The following is a 24,223-nucleotide window of genomic DNA, read 5'->3' as shown; positions in this document are numbered from 1 at the left end:
AGATTTCTTCCAACCCAAACCATTCCATCATTCTGCAATTGTAAGAGGAATGGAGAGGGAAGGGAGGTTTTCCAACAGTCTGGTTGGGGAAAAGTTGTCTTCAACATTGCTTTTCTTTCAGTGTAGGACAGCGTTCTCCTTCAAAACCTGCATGATTGTGAGTCAGTGTATGAGCTTAGGCTATAAATTAACCAATATCTTGAAAATCCCAGAGAAGCAAAATATCTGTCTTCTGTGACTGCCTTATTTTGCTGTTAGAAAATGCTGCTTTTGTTGTTGTTGTTGTTGTTTGTTTGTTTTGTTGTTGTTGTTTGTTTGTTTTTTTACACACATTACATATTTTGCCTATGTTTTTCATACTTTCACTCTCTGTGTAGCATTTTTTCCGCCTCTATATGTTTCTGTGTATGAAAGTTTGATATACCAAAAGCTTTTTTTTTTTTTTTTTTTTTGAGCAGGATCATCTTGTGTAATGTCCAACATTACTTCAGATAATTATTCAAATAATTTAACAGTTTTAAATGGAAAATATGCCTTTAGGTTTGTCTCTGTGTACTGAGCTCTGCAACTTCTGGGGTCTATTTCTAAATTCTGGAATTTTACTAATTTACTAATTAAATCTAATTTACTAATTAGATTTACTAATCCAGTAAATCGGTAAGTAGGCAAAGTTTGAAAAAAAAACATAAATTCCCATGAAATAGTTAGCCTTATTTTACTGAACGGAAAATTCTTTGTGAAGAAAATTCACAATTTTTGTGAATGTGAAAATGAAAATTTTCACAGAAAATTCTTTGTGAAGGCAAAGGTATTTCATTCTGTAAGACCAATTCAATTCTCTTGTGCCATTTCCAGTATGATCATGACTTTTTTTCTTCCTCCCTTTCATCCTTTTGGTTCATCATTTCTGTTTAATCCAAGCTAATCCTAATTATCTTTTAGAGAAGGATATATGTAACATTTAAAATGCATATGAGAAGGAAAAACAACAACAACAAAAACAGTCAACTCCTTAAAAAATACTTACATTTCTTATCAAATTTACTTAAAATGCATTTGCTTTCTTTTGCCTACTTCCATAACTGCCTTGTTAGGATTGGGCCCAGTGTGCTTTCCAGAATGAAAACCCAATACTACTTTTCCTGTTGAGGTTTTTCACTAGCACTGTTAGCATGCTTAATGTTTCTAAGCATTATTTCCTTGTGTGTGTTGAATTGGTGATTGAGAATAGGGACATAATGGTGCTCAACCAGTTACAATGAGTTTAAAGATTCCCTAGTGTATGTTAAATCACAAAGGAAAACTGCAGAGCTTAGCACTAATTAAAGTTGCTGGTCTGATGAAGTGCATTAGAGCAGAGACATTCTCTAGCTGAAGCACATTAGCAAATCTGTGTGGGCAAAGTAGCACATATCTCTTCTGTTGTGCTTAGCATATTCACCAGTCATGAGCATTACCATTAACTCAAATTCTCTGAATGTCTTGCTGTCTCCACTCATGAGTAACACAGGACTGTTGCTGTTATCAGTATCTATTATGTAGGTCTATAAGACTGTGCGATAGAACTGTCCTTCCAGCCAACAAAAAAAGCCAAGAAAAAAAAAAAAAGCTTTGCTGGGCATTTTGCCTCTTCTTCCTCAGTCATAAAAGTGAACCAGGTAGTGAAAGCTTGGGTTTTCAGAGACCTGAAGGGCCTACAAAAGATTGAGCTGAACTGCCTTCAAGACTATACACGAGTTGTTTATGAAGTTCCAACCAGATATTTCTGTTTGATTGAACTGAATGAAATTTGGAGATACTTATGTAAGAGGGGACATAGAGTGACTTACATTTTTTATCGTTAATGAAAGTGTGTCATGAGGAAAGATTCCTGTTAGACGATGTGGATCAAATGCAAATCCCTACTGAAAAAAGGTCAGAAAATTTCCAAATACCTGAGATTGCACCTTTTGCTCCAACGTGGCCTTTGTAAGATTAGAATTTTGTGCAGAAGCACGAAATAACTTGATAAAGGAAGTCTTAAAAATAGCATGTCAATGTTTCAGGATGTGTATGCATTCCAGTCTACCCAGTAAGGCTATGAGAAGATGGTTATTGTGAAGTGAATATAGGGAACGTATAGACATGTAATTAGTTGGAAGTAGGTCAAGCCCAGTCTGCCAATATCACTAAGCTATAAACAGTTAAACTATTCAAGCTTCTATAGTTATCTTTACTTCCAACTTCTCCGATTGGGATCGTCTTTATCACATTTAAAATGTCCTTGTTGCATTGCTTTTATTTTGGTCTAAATTGTCCTGAAAAATAAATAGCTGTTTCCTAGATGATGTTCTCCTTTAGAAATGCAGTTCCACTCTCACATACAAGTACATAAGCACACAGTTATTCCTTTTTCTTCTTTTTTCTGTCATTTACTTACTTTGCTCTTCACAGTGGCAACCAAAGCATAACAATAGCAAGTAAGACCTAGTTTGTGTGCTAGCATAGTTGCAACCATTCTTTCTTAATGAGTATGTGTGCTAGCATAGTTGCAACCATTCTTTCTTAATGAGTACCAAACCCAGCTTAGATTTGGCACCTTTTCTCATGATCTTCATTCTTGACAGGTTTGTTGACTCTGAGGAGAATAAAAAGGACATCACCTTCATTATTAGGAAATACATATCTATCTATATAGAGATGGATGGGTGGATGGATGGATGGATAGATACATACATACATAGATGATAGATAGATATGTTGCTTTTTCAGGTACAGTAGGCTAGTTTTAATGTGAGACCTCAAAGAACAGCCTAAACATGCTAGTTACAATCTTCAGGGAATATTTTGGAAACTGTTCCTGCTACCATTTAAGTCAATAGTTAGCTGTCATTGGATGTCCATACATGAGTGGTTTTAGTTTGAATCAGGGCATTTTTAAAGTAAATGTCCTGTTCCTTTACTGTTCTTTATGTTATGGAAGGATCTTAAAACACATTATCTTCAGGAGAAAATAAACCGGACCATTCCCGTGGCACAGCAAGTATGCCCCAGCTGCAAATGGGCACTCAGTCTGTGGTGCCAGGTGGAAAAAAATCTGTTATGTGCATGGTGTGGACATCCCATACTCAGTACCAACTGTCCCATCCTACAGAGCAAATCCTAATTGTCCACACTGCTTGCTAATGTAGACCTAGCCACTGATTCCAGAGGGACCAGAAATCCAGGTAACTGAATAACGAAGTATTTATTCCTCTGTTAGTCTGTCTCTGGCTTCATAGACATTCTTCTTCAGAGACATTCTGTGTATATCACGGAATACTCCCATAAGAGTTTAAACTATTTTATCAATAAATCCCTTCTAGCAAGATAACTGCCATAGCATTTTCAGACTAAAGTCAGTTCAAAACATCTGTCAGGCCAGTAGCATGTAAATAACACTCAAATTCAAAGTAGATAATTTTCCTCATATATAATCTCCTTTGCAACCCTTATCTTTAAATACTAGTATCTCTGCACTCCTGTTGTTTTCATGTAGCCCAGAGACTGAAATTTAGAGAAAGATGTTTCTCTACAGACTGGTTCTTTATGAACCTGCTAGACCAGATTAGTACACTATCACTTTTATAGTGATGACAGCTATTCTCATCAGTGAAATCTGAAGTGAACTATGTGTTAAATTGTAGTTTTCTTTCTTGTAGAAAGTCTTTTTGAAGATAATTACAATTATTTTTTTTTAAATATACATAGATAAGTATTCCAACTATTTCTGTAGATTAAGTGCAGAATTAATTGGATTGTGTAGTATTGAATAGCAATAAATATGTATTGTTTATTACTTAAATTGTGGGTTCACTTTCATTTCTTATTTGTTCTGTAAGCTTTGCAGATACTGTTTCTTGAAGTCCTTTCTTCCAGGTTTTTACTATTTGCTGCCGGAACAAACCAATTGACATTCAACTTCTTCAGGAAGGAGAGTGTTTCTAATAGAAACTTTAACATTTCTTTGGAATTATAGAGTATATTAAAAAAAAAAAGTTTTTCTTACTTGCCTAGGAGTCACTTCTTTACTTACTCTAGTAGGTTTTAAATGGCTTTATTATCCAGCTGGATATGTAGTCATTAGGTTCCTGTGTAGGAAGCAGACAACACACAAAATACTTCAAGCTTTACACAGTCAAAAAATACTTCCATTTCTAAATAGTATAGAATTTTATTCCTATTATTTATTCCATAGAACTTAAAGATAACTTCCATTAACCAATTTCATAGACTCAGCATAGCCCATACTAGTGTGAAAATAAGAGTATTTACCAAAGTTGATGGCTAAGTGAAGAAATTAACTGTCTTCAGCTGAAGTATGTTTTGTACAAACAGTCTTGTGTAAAGGCACAAGTGCTTAGAACAACTTGGATTTTTCTAAAATTTAGAATTTTTGTTATAAAATTTAACTTTTTTTCACATTCTGGAATACCTAAATCTTGTCACATCTGGGGGAAGTTTAAGCCTTCATGTCCTTTGCAAGTTGTCTGCACTTCCATACTGTAGTACAAAGGGAGAGTGAAGGACATCCTCTTTCATCTGCTTCAGTAACTTCTGAAAGAAAATAGCAGCGCATCTCATGACAGCAGTGGTCAGGTTGTCAGGTACCTCAGTGCTTAGCCTTGCAGAGGACAGCGTGACCTTCTCTCAGCCTTGTAAGAAGACCTTGACCTTGTAGGTACGCTTTGAGGATGCCCTGTGCCTGTTAAAAATCAGGTTCCGTAGAGATGTGCTGCTATTTTCTTTCAGAAGTTACTGAAGCAGATGGAAGATGATGGCCTTCATTCTCCCTTTGTACTACAGCGTGGACTGCAGACAACTTGCAAAGGACATGAAGGCTTAAATCTATTTCTACAAGATGTGACAAGACTGAGGCTCATATTTTCTGTAGACGTGCTAGGCCATGTATCTGTTGGAGGGCTTTTCTGAAGAAAGGGTTGTTGTCTCTCTGCCCTGTTTTAAAATCAAAACAATATGTGGGCTATTTTGAAAGTCCTTGTTCATGAAGAATGGGTCAAAAACTCTGCAGCATGGGATCTTAGTACACTAAGACTAATGATGGTTTAACATAAAAAGCTGTTGTCATTGATTCAAGGACTGAAGGAGGGGTCTTTTCCTTTGGTTGAATGTTCTTATCAAATTTCTAAAGAGATTTGTACATCCTATTATTTTCTTCTAAATGTAGGTCAATATTTATTTTTTGTAGATGAAAATTGAAGAAGCTTGTGTGGATTCTAATGAGAGTATTGTGATGGCTTGGAAATATTATGGAAATCGGTCAAAGATTGAGACATCCTCTGTCTTAAAAGTATCCTGTTAATTAGCCATGAAATCTCTCTACTTCAGCTATAAGCTTTACTGCCCCATCCTTCCAAATAATATCTATTAGATGGCTTATGGCTGTGGAAGATTCTAGCCATTACACCAAAATCTTGTTATGTATGAGCAACAGATTCATATTGTTAACTGGTCTTAACTTTGACCAGCGTTTCTTAATTCACTGGCAACAGAAGTGCAGTGTTATGCTGTATCTTGATATTTCTTTATCCTTAGCTGATCCTTTCTTATTTAGGTGATTTGCCATAAACTGACTAAAGCACTCTGGGAGCAGATCATTCTAGAACAATGGTGCAAAGCAGAATAGTCTCCTGTACAGGGAATTTGGACCATTTTATTTTGAGACAGGTAAAAGTAAAGTTCAATATGTTCTCAATTATTTTGCCAGAGACAGTAAAGCCTGCATGCAGTGGTTAAGATTCTGTGGAACGGTGGTTAAAACTGAAGGGCAGCCTGCTGGTCATGCCCACATTTAGCTGTGGTGATGCAACATATTGTGTTCACCATTAATGTCATTAGTTCTTTTCACTCTCTTTATCAGGAAGATTGCCATGCAGAGTCCAGGCTCTTGAGTGTTCTTTGAAATCTGCTTCATATGCAAGAATTTGAATTTACTTGCCAACGTAAGTGAAGGCATAATAGGAAAACAAAAATGAGCCCTTAATTTTGATGTAGTGAATTAAGCTTACAAAAAGGCAAATGACAGTTTTGGTGAGTGTTTCAGATTTTCATTAAGTGCCATGTTCTTTTGCTGAAATGGTTCTTGTGTATACCGTTTCAAAACAGTGTACATTGAAAGATGTAAAGTAGGTCTTATGCAAACCTTCAGCAGTGTTTCCATGCTGGCTGTCACACTCACAGAATTATTTACACTAATTCTTTCACATTTTTGTTATGCAGCCTTCTGCCTAAGGCATATCTCAGTAAGGAATGGGCAAATGCACATTTTTAATTAATACATTCATATAAACTGAGAGGGTTAGATGAAGGGTTGTGGAATTTTAGTGGAATTTTAGGCTTTGACCACAGAAAGGTTAAGGTCAGACAAGTGATTCAACTTCTCTTTTTTGGGGATTAAATATGTAACTGACTACAATTACAAACATAGATTCCTAGTAAGCTATCTGCTGCTTGTGTGACAAGATACTTCTTTCTTCAGTATAATTTGCCATTTGCACCATGTCATCCAGCATACCATGTTCTCTTCAAGTGTCTGTTCAAGTAGAGCCCTCCCTAGCTTGTGGTCATACTGATGCCAGGTGTCAACACATAAAAGTTAGAAACAGCAGAGGTGCCAAGCTGTGCTCTTCTGGTCAGCAGTTTAACAGATCCCTGAGAAGGAGCTTCATCTGCAATGATGTATTTGTGGATGTTACCAATTTGACACTTTTTAATAGGTTGGCTATTGTCATCCAAAACATCCTCTAACAATGAATTTCGTAGTTCAGTGGTGCATTGTATGAAAAAGTACTTTCGTCTGCCTATTTTAGATGTACCACTGAATATCTCCATTGGGTCCATAGCTTTTATGTTGCAGTGCTCGTTTAAAAGTAGTCATTAAAAGCCTGTTCACCTTCTTTACATACTGCATAAGTTTAGAGCTTTCTTAGTTTTCTCTTTTTCACACTACTCTGCTTTCTCTCTCTTCATACAGAAGTTACTTTTTTTCTCCTGTTATCCTTTGTTGGTTTTTTTTTATTATTATTATTATTATTTTTGAGGATATTTTTTGAGAGAGCGTAAGTGAAACAATATACAGGCTCTAGCTCATTCCTTTGACACATTCTTGAGTAATTTTGGACTGTTTCATCTTTACACACACTTCTTTCTCCTGTCTTACTTATTGTTAATTTTAATTTTTCATGTACTATATCAGATTTCTGAGATTGCTAATTTGAAATACTCCCTCCATTTAGTGGCTGTAGAAGGAATTTCAGTGACAGGCAAATGTGTATGAATAGGTTCACACAGAGATCAGCCTGCCACTCAATTAACAGAGCTTGATATGTAATCTTGCAGAGCTATTCAGTGTTATAAACATATGTTTCCTCAGATTCAGTCCTGTCCAGAAAGGTAATTAAAAATGCAGTGGAATATACCCAGACTGATTCTGATCCCATTTATACTGAACAACCCTGTGGAATTTGGCATGTAGTTATAGCAAGTAAAGACGTTAAATATGCTAAATTATCTGATGATTGAACGTAGCTCACCAGGTCAGATTTTCCCTGTTGACTGAGTACAGCCTTGAGAAAGAACATACCATGTTTTAATCTATTCAGAAGTCACCTATTCCATAAGAGCAGAGTAAACAATTGTTATCTGAATTCTCCAGTTAATGTAATGAAGATTGGCATCAGTTCTTCTATATATTAGTCACTTGTAGTAACATCATTTATCAACTATCTTTAAAACGGATGTCTGTATTTTTTGTGTGCTTATTCAAATTTAATTTTTGTCAATAGCTGTGAGGGGTCATTACCAGGTAGTACCATGTTATTCAATTAACATTTCATGTGAAATCATGCTGATAATAGCACATTCAATTTTTATAATTGTTAAAGGTATCTTGCTAGATGTGGAAGCTTGGTGGTTTTGACTGCAGATTAAGCTATAGGTGATATTTTCGTATCACAGAGGCAGGTTCAGTATTTTTAAAGGACAAAATATTGAGGTTCCGTAAACACATGAGTGCAAGTGTCAAAGCAATTTTGTACCAATGATTACTGGGTATATAAAATTGATGCATGTCACATACATTAGTGTGGACTTTTACATCCTTAATTGCTTTTCTTGCCGTTTTCTACTGTAGAAGGAGTTTTGCTGCTCATACTCCTTTCCTTCATGGTTCGATTCATTTTTCCAGATCATTACAAATTATACCAATTTACTGCTGACACAAGGCTTAAGACCAATGTACAAGACACCTGATTTGTAACTTGCACTGCATTGTAACTGTTTCAGAACCCAGTGACAAAGGAGTGGGTTGGAGTGTTGTACCTGTGATTGAAGGTAATCATTTTGCCAGGTGGTTTACTGCCTGATCAAAGAAGGAATGTATTATATTATATTCTGCTCACACTCTACATTTCATTTGGTTTTACTTTCTTTCAATTACTTTTATTCAAGGTTGAGTTAAACAGTTTGAGCTCAGTGAGGTCAAGAAAATATGACTTTCTGAGGATTGAAAGACATAGTAAAATATTTTAAAAAATAAAAATTAAAAAAAAATAGAACAAGTATATATATATATATATACACACACTCAAAAGTAGATTTAGAAAGCCATATCTCAGGTATTCTGAGAGTTTGTTGACTGCAATGGTAAAAAAATCCTTAAGCTTCTATTTTTCTAATGTAATTTGCTTGATTCTGATAGAGGTACAGCAAGTGTGGGATGGCAACATCTTGGTAAAGAGTCATCCAATTTCTGCTTCTTTACCTGGAATAGAAACGCTTCTTTCAGTTTCTGGGATAACAAGAATTGACATGCAAGTATCTCAAATGACAGACACGTGATAGTAAAGATATTGGTAGTTTGCCTTGTTGGCTCATACGCAGCTTTTGACCAGTTCTAACCTCTGCATGCACCTCTGAAGAAGTACATGAATTATTGAATTGTATCTGATTTTTTTCTTGAATCTAGCAAGCTTAGTTTTTGTTTTCAGTCCTATCCTCTACTTTTCTCCTATGCTATCTGCATTCACTTCAGCAATGTTTTCTATTCACAATGTCAAACCATTGTGTTACTTTCACGTGGTAACAGGACACATCCTTGCAGAATCTCTCAATATGCAACTTTCTATCGATCGAGAACTACTGCTGTCTGCTGATGATTACAGTTTTATTCTTATAGAAATACAAAAATAAGCTTCCACAAGAAAATGTCAAAATCTTTTCTAAGAGTAGCAATTAGAATTTGTTTGTTGTCAGTGTGAATAGGAACAGAACACAATCTTATGTGACAAAGGTGAGTCACTTTAAAGGGAACTTGCTTTATGAAGGGACAACTGCACACTTTTACTAAGTTTAGCTGGTAAAATAACTGCACATTTTACAAACATTCTATATTTTGTATATGAGGGGAGGGCACTGTGTGTCATACACCTCAACGATAGCAAGGCATTAGGCACTGCCTTCCACAATACCCTTGTATTCAGTTTAGGATATTATAGTGTGGATGACTGGACAACTAGCTGGGTGAAAATCTAGCTGGATGACTGGAGGCATGGACCAGCAGGACACTTAAGAAATTCAGCAAGAACAAAAGCGGAGTCCTACAACAGGGAAGGGGTAACCCTTGTAGCAATACAGGCTGGGGGATAACTGAGTGGCTGAGATCAGCTCTCCTGGAAAGGACCTGGGCATCTTGGCAGGCAGCAAAAAGGTGTAAGGCAAGAGAGAACAGAGTAAGTAATGAGAAGCCTTTCCCTGTGAGGACAGACTGGCAGTGGCCTTGGGGATGGGCAGGCAATCTCTGCAGTCTTTTTCTAAGCTACCTATTTTCAAGTCATCAAAGCTACAGAAATAAAGTGCTTTTACACATTGGCACATATCTGTAGATTCAGTAGTCTGCTTTACAGCATGGCCACACAACAGAGTTTTTTTAGCAGAATTATCAGGAGAACAAGTGACTGGAGTACTGTAGTGGTGCAGGATGTGGCTGCAGCCAGCTACATGTGGGCTTAGTGGACTCCAACTTCTAATACAGCAAGATGCACCTATTCCTTTGTAGATTTAAATTACTTCTCTATCCTACCTGAAAATCAGGAATTGCCTGGTCATTAATGAAGATCTAGAGAAAAGTTGTGAGAAACAAATGATCCTCTTTTGGATCTGTGGTGATGTGTGCTTTTGGATCTGTGTGCTTCCCTCACCTTCTAATCTTAATTGCACAGAGAATTAGTGCATATCAGATAAAGAGGTAAGAAGAATATATTACGGTCTATCTTTAAGTTTAGGCTTAAAACTGATGTTATAACAAAACTTTAGAAACTGAAAGCAGGTGCAAAGAAGCATTTACAACATCAATTATCTCTAAAAATCAGCCTTAACAAAGTTTCATATTTGAGTAGCTAAGTGACTAAGCTTGAGTGATTGAAAAGATAACACATATTTCAGTACCAAAATCACAAAGGCTACTCACACCACACAGTCCATTTTATCAATTCAAGAAGAGGTTGGGAGCCAGGAGTTTGCGAAGATCAAACGTGCTGCAGAAAGCTGGAGCTCTGAATGCCTCTAACCGTTTCATTCATTGTGTTACTTGTATTGTTTTGATCTGAGACAGGATTTACGCCAGGTTGCAAACTTTCAACAGTAAGCACAACCAGTACCATATTTTGAATGCATAATTTGGAAATCAATAAGTTAAACGTCCTTTATCTATGATTTTGGACTATGAAGAGCAGAAGAAAGGATTTGCATTTAAATTCTAAAATTGTGAGAAGCTCTTTATTACATCTTTAATACTTATTCCTGTACAGAAACTCTCACTAAGTAGTTGTTGTGGCCTTTTAAGATATTTAGATATACCTGTTTACTGCTAATTTTCTTCACCACAGCCATTGTCCTATTCCTGTAAGGTTAAAATTCAGCTTGGATGACAGCACTATTTTACTAGATGCAACAAGTTTGATTACTGTTTGGCTAAAGACACTCATGTAGATAGTTGACTGCATGTGATTAGAGTGGGCACCAAATTACTTCTGAAGAGGGAAATGCTAGTTTCTGCAAAAAGTAAATAATTGGGTTTCAGTTTCAGTCTGTTTTGTATCTGTGATGCAAATTGCCAAAAGTGGTCAGCATTGTTTTTTCAATAACATCTCTACAAGCAAACATTAAAATAAAAATAAAATAAAATAAAATAAAATAAAATAAAATAAAATAAAATAAAATAAAATAAAATAAAATAAAATAAAATAAAATAAAATAAAATAAAATAAAATAAAATAAAATAAAATAAAATAAAATAAAATAAAATAAAATAAAATAAATAAAATAAAATAAAATAAAATAAAGGAAAAAAATAATCACAGAATAATTTAGGTTGGAAAAGACCCTTACAATCATCAAGTCCAACCATCAATCTAACACTACCAAGTCTACTACTAAACCATGTCCCTCTATGTGTCAAATCCAAACATTTCTTAAATATTGCAAGGGATAGCAACTGCACCACTATCCTGGGCAGCCCATTCCAATGCCTAACCACCCCTCCCATGAATAAATTCTTCGTAATATCCAATCTAAACCTCCCCTGCTGCAACCTGAATCTGTTTCCTCACATCCTATTGCTTGTCACCTGAGAAAAGAGACCCACACCCATCTTGCTGCAGCCTCCTTTCAGGTAGTTCTAGAGAGCAACGGGGACTTCCCCCAGCCTCCTTTTCTTCAGATTAAACAACCCCAGTTCTTTCAGCCCCTGTTCGTAAGTCTTGTTTTCTAGTCCCTTCACCAACTTTGTTGCTCTTCTCAGAATGTATTCCAGAAACTCCATGTCCTTCTTGTAGTAAGAGGCCCAAAACTGAACACACTATTTGAGGTACAGCCTCACCACAGCCAAGTACAGAGGGACAATAACTTCCCTAGTCCTGCTGGCTACACTATTCCTGATACAAGCCAGGATGCTATTGGCCTTCTTGGTGACCTGGGCACACTGCTGGTTCATGTTCAGCCGGCTGTCGACCAAAAATCTCCCCTTTGGCTTGTGTTGTTTTAAAATGACGGATCAGTTTCTCAGAGTAGGAAGCAAACCGCTTAGTATTATATCTCCAGAACTTCTGTCTGAATACTCAAGGTTAAGGAAAACATTGGAAAAATGGTGTATAGTACGAGTCATTTGTATATGTAACTATTCCCATTGCATTTGCTTCTTGAATATGCTTTCTACCATCCTGTTTTTTCACAGCCAAACAAAATTCTGAGTCATTCCCTCTGTTGACTTTGGAGAAGCAATCAGTCAGCCTAGAATTGCTTTCTGCTCATAGAATCCTTCAGTTTTCTAAAAAGAAATTGAGCACAATAGAAAAAAAGAAAGAAAAAAAAAAACACTTTCACACATATATGTGTCTGTGATTTGAAAGACACCAGCCTTTAGAGCTTGTGTATTTTTGGAAAAGAGGGAAACTGAAGAGGCCAGGTTCAATGAGATGATTATTTTTAATGTTGCATAGCACCTGATGCTTTTAAGACACTTTAATGTTCGATTAAAGACATATTTTTGCTATCTTTTCTCATTCGAGTGAGTGGATGTTCTCAAGTATCACCCTGCTATATCCCTAAGTGCCTTTAAAATAATCTGATTGTATACTCTAAGCTGCAAACTTATTGTAACCCTTTTTAACACAAGGCTAACTCTGGTCTGGTGAGGCTAATCTCCCTTGCCCCCTTGTCATGGCTGTGGTAGAAATAATTAACTATCTACAGTTACCTAAGAAAGCAGCGATACAGTGCAATGGTTTATGTTTGTGTAGCAATGCTATCTAAGGTCCTGATTTGTTTCCCTACTTGCAGGTGCTTGTTTCCACAGTTTGACCAGCTTTAGGTTTCTAAATGCCTTTCAGTGTTTCTGTAAAGTGTTAATAAATTCTATATTGAATCAGGCCTGGGAAAAGCACTTTACCAGTACTGCCAGACTGCCATTATTTACTATATATATTTACTATATGTATTACCAAACCAAGCTAGCACTATTTCACTGAAGTTTTATTTTTAAAGATTGGGGGTGAAAAACAATGTTGGTGACAAATTTTGAAGGTACCAATGTGAGTTACATGCTGCAATCCAGTTCTCGCATTTGTTCTGTATCTACCCAGCATTTGTGTCTTTGAAAACTCCCTGTGGCCTCTAAATTCGCAATCAGATGCGTTATTACTGGTTCAGAAAAACAAAACAAACAAACAAACAAACAAAAACAGTCCTATAGCTTCAGTAGGATTGTGTGCTACTGAGCACAAATACAAACCATTTTACAATTACTAATGGAAGATTTTGACATTTTCAAAGACTGCCATTAGCAAACAGGAAGCTTTAAGTAGTTACTCAGAAGCAAAGTAAGTGAAGCTTCATTTGTATTTAGTTCTGTAACGTGTTACATTTCCTATTTTTATATTTATTTCTACAACCTGTGAAATAATCACTTGGCCAGAGTAGGGCTGACTTGATAAGGTGAACTGGATGCTGCAGGAGATCAAAGCTTATAGTAAGAGGCTGTGTTGCCTGACCACTGGAGTGAGGAGGTTAACTGCGATTTTCTAGCATTTGCAGAAATTGTGAGTTCTTATTAGGTTTAAAGCCTGAAATGAGAACCTCATTTAGACAGCTTTTCTTCAGCACTGTCACTTTTCTTCAAGGTGGTATAAAGGCATGCCAAATCCAGTGTCACCATTTATGATCTCAGCTTAGAGAGAAGAAATTTTTGTTTGTTTTATATTTAAAATAAATGCATAAAAATGAATAGATAAAAATAAGGTAGAATCACAGAATGGTTTGAGTTGGAAAAGACCATTAATGATCACCTTGTCCAAACTCCCTGCCGTGGGCAGGGACAGCTCCCACTAGACCAAGCTGCTCAAAGCCCCATCCAACCTAGCCTTGAACACTTCCAGGGATGAGGCATCCACAGCTTCTCTGGGCAACCTGTTCCAGTACCTCACCACCACCATAGTAAAAAACTTCTTCCTTATATCTAATCTAAATCTAGCCTCTTTTAATTTAAAACCATTACTTCTTGTCCTGTCAGTATAGTCCCTAGCAAAAATCTCTCCCCATCTGTTTTTTTATAAGCTCCTTTTAAGTACTGAAAGGCTGCAATGAGGTCTCCCCATAGCCTTCTCTTCTTGAGGCTGAACACCCCCAGCTCCGTCAGCCTGTCTTCACAGGAGATCCAGCTATCTGACCATCCTTGTGGCCCTCCCCTGGACTTGCTCTAGCAGGTCCATGTCTTGTTGCTCCCACAACCTGCTAGCTAGCTACAGTTCTTTTGATGCAGCCCAGGATACTCTTGATTCACGTTGCTAGTTCATGTTCAGTTTTTCATCCACCAGCACCCCTGGGTCCTTATCCTCAGGGCTACTCTCAATCCATTCTCCACCCAGCCTGCATTTGTGCTTAGGATTGCCCTGACCCAGATGCAGCACCTTGTACCTGGCCTTGTTGAACTTCATGAGTTTCACACAGGCCCACCTCTCAAGCCTGTTAAGGGCCCTCTGGATGGCATTCCTTCCCTCCAGTGTGTTGACACTCCAATGTGTCATGTTGGTGTCACCCACAATCAGCACTTTTACATGATTGACATGAATAATTGACATCAAGTGGTATGAGTTTTTTTTAACGTACTTTTTTTCTTTGCAGATATTGGCTGACGAACAAGGTCCACATCAAACGACCCAGCACTGGTCTCCTCATGTATACGCTTGCCACCAGATTTTGTGATGAAATTCACCTGTATGGATTTTGGCCATTCCCAAAGGATTTACATGGAAAACCAGTCAAATATCATTATTATGATGATCTGAAGTATCGGTACTTTTCTAATGCCAGTCCTCACAGGATGCCATTAGAGTTTAAAACGTTATATGTATTACATAACAGAGGAGCACTTAAATTAACAACAGGGAAATGTGTACAGCAATAAAGCACATACAAAGTACAGTAAGAAGTACAGAAGATGCACTTCATCATAAAGATGTTGTGGAATGGCAATGGGATCCCAGTGAGGATATGTTTCAATTCCCGCTAAGCCATTGGAAAAAGGAATTTTATCAGAAGTACATAACCAGCTATTATACCTGTAAAGTGCTATAAAACTAAGCTATCTTGACTGCAAGGGTTCAAGTAAGTGCCACTTTCACTAAGAACAAAGCCTGAATGTATACTCAGTAGTGTTTACAGAATCCAATGATACATTCATCATGAATTAAAGAAGAAAAATATAGTCTGCTTACTGCTGACTTGCCACTGTGGTCAGACAGCCCACAGAAGAAATCCCCTGTGTATTGAATATTCTCTTGAGCAAATAAATTAGGCTTTTGCAGAAAAAGAAAAAAAAATCATGACGGGATTGAGTAGAGAAAGTGAAGTCCATAAGATCAAACAAATAAGTAAATGCCTTCAGTCAGGGGACTGTTTCTGATCTTGTATTATAACCTCAGCTTTTGTTGCTGTTTTTCTTATTGCTGTTGGTTGGATTTTGTTGTTTTTGAGTATTTGAATCCTTAAACGGTTTTGAGGATGTTATGAATAATTAAAAGTAAATATCTTATTGAATTGTCTTGGGGGAAAAAAGAAAAGAAAAAAAAAAGGTGGGAGGGTGGAGGGAAGTATCAAATACTTTGTCAATTGTTGTTGTGTTGTATCCTGCTGTCACACAACCTGTAACCTCCCAATTGTTTTTCTAGCTACAGCTGTCAGTACATGGAACCACTCAGAGATAGGTCATTTTGAGCCATTTTTTAATGAGAAGCGTTGCTGTTGTGTTCAGATTTGAAGACACACAAAAAGGTGCCCTTATTTTTGGTACCAAAGATTGCTCTTATAGTGTACACTATTTTTCCTTTCCTTGAAGAAATACAGTAGATTTAGTATGATGTTTCTTTGCTGCTGAAGGGAACATGTTTTTTAAGTTTTGAGTGAAGCATCTCAAAGCAAAGACTCTTTACTTACTTTGCCTATAGAATTTAATTCTTCAGAAAAATCTGCAGGAGTAAAGAAATTATTTCATGCATTCAAATATAAATATGATTTTTATTCCTAATTGAAAGGAAAACATAAAGTCTAAAGGAACTCAGGTGACATAGTGGAACATGTTTAAAGAAAAAAAAATGGTTTAGCCAATTAAATGCAAAATAAATGAACTGCAGATCAAGCAGCTCTTTTAAAGCTTAAATTTCTAGTGGTGTTGGATGATATCTCTAATATACCTCTTTTCTGTGAGCTTGATGTTCTGATATATAATTGCCTGAAATAACATACAGCTGCATTATCTTACATTGATTTTTCTGAGCATCTTGTTTATTCATGAAAATGAGAATTCTTTTCCTCTCTTCTTTCAGAAAAGAGAACAAGGAATTACAGGAGGGTAGGGAAGGGTGGAGTGTCAGTGCAACTTGTACAAAGATACAAAATATGTGTGCATAATGACACGTGTTATCTCTAATGGAGCAGGTAAATGAGAACACTGTGGTTCCACCATTTTCATGTCAGTCTAGGATAAGGAGGAGACATGCAGGTACAATGTGTGGGTATTTTCTTGCTATGTTTTCAACTCTGGGTTAGGTCCTCATCTCCAAATATTATATTCAGTGCATCTCTTGAACTTTGAGCTAGTCTGAACAGTTTCATATGAAGCACAATACTCAAAAACATTTACTAGATAAAAACACCACTTGTTACCTGTTTTTCCTCTTAAGTTCACGTGTGTTTCATTATGCATGGCCAGAGGTCTGTGATTATGCAAGTTTAGTAGGCTAAACCACTGCCTTGTAAACAGTTTTGCCAGAAGTTGATGGGAAACAGAAAGTCATTATGCTGTACGTAAGACACAGTAGCATCTTTTCTTATTCACCTGTCTCTCCTACACAGGACAGTTTACTTCAGCTATATGTTAATGTTTGGAATGTGATCATAACATGATCACCACTGAAACCAAGACACCACTAGGTACTACGTAGTACAGACCAGAATGTATTTAATTCTTGTTGATCAACCACAGAGTGTTCTATGTACACTGTATTAACATGTAGTTTAGGACAAGGGTATTTCCTCGATGAAGGGTGGGCACATTCCTCTTCTTTTTGTTAGGGTTTTGCTGCTGTCAATTTTTAAAAACATTTTTTATATACATTGACTGACTTTCCTTTGTTGAATTCACAGATGCCACTCTCACAGAAGCTCAGAAAAGCACCTGATGAGCTTTACCTTTTACTCTGAGAATATCTTTTCTTCTTTACTGTAGTGTTAGGCCAAAAAATGAATTCAAGTAGACTAAAACACAAACTGACAGTTTATTGTTGTTGCTGTTGTTTTTGTTTTGTTGGTTTGTTGTTTTGTTTTGTTTTGTCTTGTTTTGTTTGTTTGTTTCACCTCAAGGCAGGTTTTAGTCACAGAGAATCACACAGAATGGCCGAGGTTGGAAGGGTTCTCATCTGGTCCAACTGCCCTGCTGAAGCAGGGCCAACTAGTGCAGGTTGTCCAGGACCATGTCCAGATGACTTTTGAACACCTCCAACGAGGGAGACTGCACAGATTCTCTGGGCCACCTGTCCCAGTGCTTTGTCACCTTCACAATGGGCTTGTTCTTTCCCAAGTGCAGGACTTTGCATTCTTCTTGTTGAAGTTCATGATGTTCGCGTCAGCCCATTTCTCCAGCTTGTCCAGGTCTTTCTGGATAGCAGCATGACCCTTTGGCATATCATCCACTGCAAAGATTGCCTTTGCAAGTAATCAGATGAAGAAAAATTAGTCCTGAGCCTGTTTTGCAAGAGTCACATTTGATTCTCTGTGAATGAAATCAACTTTAATACACAGGCCATGGAGTCCAAATTTCTACCTTGTGATTAACGTCTGATAGAACAGGGTGATTCAGGGCAAGGTTTCTCAAAGCTGCTTTGACACACACTGTGACAGTAGCACCTGCTTCCAAGGCAACAGTAGCTTGTCTATACCTTCTCAAAACTGGGCCTTAACCTGCAGACTTTCCACCTTCATATTTCACACTTCTGGCACCATGAGCCACAGTCTCATGGCTTTTTACCCTCACCCCCAATCCTTCTCGAAGCACCATCCACTCAAACTGACACCCAGATATGTCTCCACACAGAAAGCATATGACTGCTCACTAACCCATGTCTTGTCTCACCTGCCTCAGCTTTGTCCTCTGTTGGACTTGTAAGGAGGTGAGTGGTAAGTTTCAGAACATCATCCGAGTCAAGTAGCAGTTGTAATCTTTGACCATGCAGGTTTTCACAAGTGCTAAGAGACTTTTTACTCTACTGCTCTTGTATGAATTAAAATATGTATTTATGTGTGTCCAGATGGAACCCGAAGCTTCTGGAGGTCCCTGGCATGTATGCAGTTTGGTGTGCTGCAAAGTGTCCATTTTGAGGTGCTTTGTGACCATCAGTTATAGTAGGGTGACCTGAGGTGGGACATGCTCAGATGTTTTCCTGTTAGTCCTCTCATTGCTGGGAGGCTGTAACAGTGGACTCATTGCAAACATCCTCTCACACCTTTCCCTTAGACGTCATGGCTCTATATTGCCCTGGAAGTCTTTGTGCATTTGTATCCAGACAGCCCAGGTCCTGAAAGAGACCAGTTAACTTCCCCTGTGTGACACTTTCCCTACAGATGACCTGGGAAAGGAGAGGGATGCGTTAGATGAATAGGGACTTTACAGCAGCACCTTGTGGTCCTTCACAGTGCAGCAGTCACCAGCTTAAGCTTCTGTAGCTGCCTTGGATAATTTCTGTTTTTCATAAACATTCATACATCCTGTGCTGCCTATAGCACATATCAGATAAGCAGGCTTTATTATGATTATTACTTTTATCATCCAACACTATCAACAGCTAATATGAAGTAGATAGGATAAAAATAAGGATCCCTAATATTGTGACAATATCTGCACTGTTGAGGATCATCTGTGGAATACCTATGGACTGAGTGTTCCTCAAATTCATCCTCACATAAGTCATATCAGTTGCCAGCTATGGTTCCTAAATGTATGTTAAAAATAAGAACCGGGAGCTACATCAGGACAGCAGACAGTGTATATTTTTCAAATCACTACGTTAATGTTTCTGTGGCAGAGAGTTTTTCTCTTATATTTCATAAAAATAATAGATAAATACCTTTGATTGTTAAGTTTTCAGCTTTGGGACAATTCTTTCTCCCACAGCTCTGAGCCACTCTCCAGACACAAGATCTACTGAGCCTTTCAAACTTTGGCCGGTTTACACAATCTGATGTCTAATAAAAACTGTACCATTCTTTTGTTAAACAATAAAATTAAGACATACTTGAGGACAGCACCTTTTTTATTTTATTTTATTTTATTTTTTAAATTCATTGCAATTTGAAGAAAAAGAGCTGTGGGTTCAGTACCTTTTATTAGTGTTTGATCTGGAAAAGTGCTGAGCACTCCTTACAGTGACTTTCCTGGGTGAGACATGTCCAGGATTTAGATGGGGATCTAGATTAGTATATTTCAGGATATGACTCTGAAATTGCACATTATTTATTTTTAAGAGCACTGTTACTTTGTGTAGGGAAAAGCACAATTCTTCTAAATGTAGATAAAACAGAGGAAGAGCGTTTACAGAGAGCATCATTCCTGCACAGTACTATTGCTACTGAGCATATGTAATACAATTTCTGTGGTTTAAAGTATTGATATGTATTCTGTCAGGATTGTCATGTCTGACACTTTAATATTAGTTCAAGTATAGCTATTGGGGATTGTTTTTTTTTATTTGTACAACTGTAAAATAAAGATTTTTTTTTCTTTTTTTTTTCTGCTATATTCTATTCCATATCCTTTGTAACACAGTTGTGATAGTATTTTTCAATTACATGCTAATTGTAAAGATATGTGGAAGGAGAGAGTGTCTGCTCCTTTAAAGGTGTCTGTTCAAGGACTTTCTCAACACAAAAGGGGATATTAAGAAAAGGAGGAAGCCATAAACAAGAACACAGACAGACACAAACCTGACTGACAAGTAACAGAGGTATTAACCAGGACCAAGCCCAGTCAGTTGCACTGCTGGTAAGCATACGTGGAGAGTGAGAATGTTTCTTCCATTACGATTATCTGATTGAAGAGCTTCTCAAGTGGGCACTGAGGAAAAGGGGGAAGCAATAAAGTACACAGAGGCACAAACATGGCAAACAAACGTAATGGCAACAAAGACAAGATGGTCTCTCACACTAATCGATGGACTGTCAAGAAACTGCACGTGAACTGGGACGTAGTGACTGACAAGGACGCAGACCTGAGGGTCCAGGATGTCGGAGGGGGTCAGTGGGATTGTGCCAGGTGATGAGGCAATGGGCAGGGGAAAGGGCCAGGGGGCAGCAGAATGGGGAACAGACAGAAAAGGTAGAAAAGGGGCCGGTCGCGTGTGAGCTGTAGCCAGTCAGTGTATTTGTCTGACTGAGCCCTGCACCTGATTGCCACAGCCTGTCTTGTCTTCCCATTAAATCCTCTCTCAGCAACCTCTCTGCATGATCTCAGTCTCTGTCCTGTGGGGAGCGGGGGGGGGGCGGGGGGGGGGGTGCGCAGGGGGAAGTGGAGCAACAGGAACTCGGTGACAGCTCCTGGGGACGGTGACAGCTCCTGGGGATGGGGGTGAGTGGGCTAGTTGCTGGATAGCGGAGTCAGACTGCAGGCATCAAGTGGGTGGGGGTCCCATGCTGGCACTCAGGGGGCTGCGAATGTGGGTGCCCACGGACTGAGTGCGTGGGCAGTGGTGCATGCAGCCAGATCCAGTTACAAATCATAGATTCACTTAGGCTAGAAAAGATCTCCAAGATCATCAAGTCCAACGGTTAAGCTAGCACTACCAAATCTACCACTAAACCATGTCCCTAAGCACTACATCTACACGTCTTTTGAATACCTCCAGGGATGGTGACAACTGCTTCCCTGGGCAGCCTGTTCCAATACCTCACAACCCTTTTGGTGAAGAAATTTTTCCTAAAATCTGACTGGAAGCTCCCCTGGTGCAACTTGAAGCCATTTCCTCTTATCACTTGTTGCTTGGGAGGAGAGACTGACCCCCACATCACTAGGACCTCCTTTGAGATGGCTGTAGAGAGACAAATCTTTCCCTGGGCCCCATCTGTGCTCAGCAGCAGGGGCCCAGGACCAAGGCCATCCACTGTTCACAGAGCAGCTTTGAGGGTTTCTGCCTCCTGGCAAGCCCCACTGGCAGCACTGATACAAAGCCCCTACAGAGTTTCTGCTGCAAGGGGTGGTGGGTGGCAGGTCTTTGTGTGGCCCACCAAAGCCCAGGGAGCCCTGCACTTATACAGCCAAAAGCAAAGCATATCATGGTGCTACTGGGGTCATGCTGAGCTGCCTCCCATGTTGGCTGAGGGGGCAGCTACAGCTCTGCATCCTGGCCACCATCCAGCTCCCAGCCCTCCTGCTCCCAGGGGCAACAGTGGGGCCAGCCCAGGGGGCAAGGAGAACAACCTACTGCTTCCTCCTGCAGTGCAAAGCAGGTGGCACTTGCTCTGCAGTAGTCTGTACTCACAGCTCCATGAGCACTGGACTGGTACATACCCACAGGGCAGGAAGTGAAGTGATTTCAAGAGATAGCGTGTATAAGTTTAGTTAAGAAGTTTGACATTGGACAGATTGATCACCCTTTTCAACACTCCCACCACAGAGTTCTTAAATTCCCATGGTGAGCATCTGCTTGTTGGTAAAGGTCAGCGAGCATGGTTGCCATCATGCAAGTAGCCCTTCTCTTCTACCTGTGTTTCCTAAGCTGCGTGCCCCTTTGGGAGCACCTAAGCTGCACCAAAGACCTCTCTGTGCAGTCCCTGGGGCACACCACCTCCCTGCCTGCCCCAGAGACCAGGAGCCTGTATTTGCAGTTCCTCTAACGCATGAAGGGTCTTTTCTACCCCCTCAGAGCTGGCAGGCAGGCAATATCCCCAAACTTTCTTTTTCAGGAACAGAAACGTGCTGAAGCACAGATTGAAGATGTTGCTCTAAACCTGGGAAAGAAATAACAGTTATGGGCTGTCTTTTCCTCTCCCAGTGTGGCTTGGGAGCCCTGGCTCAGGATGGTGCCAAGGCTGTTTTCCTCCTGCCAGGGAGAGCACATGCAGCTCCCTTTTCTGTTTCTGCTCTGCACCAGGTACTGACCTCCTCTGAGTCTGCTGGGACACGAGTTAAAGCAAGACCTGCCTGTCTGCCCTCCTGGGCCACAGCACAGTCTCTTAGGACTGGAAGAACAAGTTGATTGGCAGCTAATTGCATGTAATTAAGAAGCCAGTAAGCCACATTAAATCTGGCTCTTTTTAAGCCATGTTTGTTGAGCACTGTTATTCTGAGACTGGAGGAATCAGAATTAGAGAGCAGCCCAGGGGACTGGTGGCAGATCAATTAGGATCATTTAATGGAGCAACATTAAAGGCTATGGTTACGCCAGGTAGAACATGGTGCCTTGGCCTGTCATCATGTTTGCACCCACTTTAGTTTGTCTTAGGGGACATCCTATTAATATGTGGTGCTAATCCTGGTAAAAGAGATCCTAGAAGATTTGGGTTTACATCTCCAACCTGTAAATACTCAAGAACCAGGTCTGATATCATTATGCACAAGTAAGACCTCTCACTCCACAATGGTTGACCCTGAAATGTGTATTGTCAAATGCTGCTTATTAAACTCTCGGCCTTCTGTAAAGGGATGCAGAGTTACTGAAAACGAACAGATGAGGAAGCCCAAGATCAACATGAGTGAATTCAGTCAGCTGAGAGTAACTGAGAGTAAAGCTTCTTGACAACTCACTGCTCTGAGCTGTGATTAGTCCTGTAGGTGAATTGTAAATATCGAGTTGTGGCAAAATACTGTAAGTGTTACAATAAACCACAGACACATGCCACCTTCAGGAAAAACCCTCCAGCTTCCTTGGGAAGGGATGTGCTGCAAATTTACACCATCCACCCCCACTCAGTAACTTAAAGGTCAATTATGAGTTTGGGAGGAAAGAGATTTGGCTTTGTCTAAAGCTATACTAGAAGCCAAATAAGCTTCTGGAGTATCAGCTGGATGAATAGGGCAGGATGTCTCTCTTAGAATATAAAAAAAATCCTTTTTTTTCCTCTTGTATTACCAGTGTTAGGATTGCTCAGCATGACACCTTGCAAAGGAATGCCTTCCCTCCTGGTGTTAGCATGAGTAAAATGCAGCGTGATCCATTCATGCCAATGTGATTTTGGGGAGTTCTTGCTTTTTTTCTTTTTCTTTTTATATTTTTCCATGTAATGGTTCAAAAAAACTGTCTCACTACTGCTACTACATAGCCTTGTGAACAGGCAAGGCTGCCCAACTGGCATGTCTGCCAGCAGGCAGAGCGAGTGTCCTCCTCTGTCCTAACTTTTGCACTTTACAGGCATTTCGAGTCTGGCTGGTGTTACATGAATGGAGAAGTGTCTGCCCTCACGAGGCCCTACTTGGAGTGCTGCATCCAGGTCTGGGGCTCTCAACACAAGAAAGATGTGGACCTGTTAAAGTGGGTCCAGAGGAGGGCTGTGAGGATGATCAGAGAGATGAAGCACTTCTCCTATGAAGACAGGCTGAGAAAGCTGGGGATGTTCATCCTGGAGAAGAGAAGGCACCAGGGAGACCTTATTGCAGCCTTCTCAGTACTTAAAAGAGGCTTTTAAAAAAGATAGAGAGAAACTTATTACACAGGCAGATGGTGATAGGACAAGGGGGAACAATTTTAAACCAAAAGAGAGGAGATTTAGATTAGATGTTAGGAGGAAATTCTTCACTCAGAGGGAGGTGAGTCACTGGAACAGGTTGCCCAGAGAAACTGTGGATGCCCCATCCCTGAGGGTGTTCAAGACCAGCCTGGATGGGGCTTTGAGCAACCTGATCTAGTGAGTGGCATCCCTGCCCATGGCAGGGGGTTGGAACTGGAAGATCTTTAATGTCCCTTCCAACCCAAACCATTCTGTGATTCTATGATGACAAGTAGTGACTAAAACTAGAAAAGGGCTGTCAAAGCAAGTGACTCAGCTTCAAAAGAGTCAATTAAGCCACAGGAATCAGTAAAGGTAAAATTTTCTAGTTATCACTTTCAAAATGTTAGAAGAACTAAGAGCTTTTCAGCAGCTCCATCAGTCC

At 39.1% G+C, this 24,223-nt stretch overlaps 2 protein-coding genes across 2 annotated transcripts in view; one reads left to right on the top strand and one right to left on the bottom strand.

Moving 5' to 3' along the window:
• Window positions 1-16,090, top strand: part of ST8SIA4 (ST8 alpha-N-acetyl-neuraminide alpha-2,8-sialyltransferase 4) — a 58,314-nt gene extending 42,224 nt beyond the window's left edge. Inside the window, exon 5 of the mRNA XM_083817287.1 lies at window positions 14,713-16,090. Within this exon, the coding sequence (XP_083673413.1) occupies window positions 14,713-14,995 (283 nt within the window). The 3' untranslated portion in view covers window positions 14,996-16,090. The remainder of the gene's footprint in view (window positions 1-14,712) is intronic.
• The window catches only part of LOC310889101 (uncharacterized protein), a 112,054-nt gene that overhangs the window by 75,334 nt on the left and 12,497 nt on the right, over window positions 1-24,223 (bottom strand). The window lies entirely within an intron of this gene.

Source organism: Anser anser (assembly GCF_964211835.1).
Source record: "Anser anser genome assembly, chromosome: Z".
Lineage (NCBI taxonomy): Eukaryota > Metazoa > Chordata > Aves > Anseriformes > Anatidae > Anser > Anser anser.
Note: the sequence above shows the minus strand (reverse complement) of the source record. Positions and strands in the feature narration are given on the sequence as shown.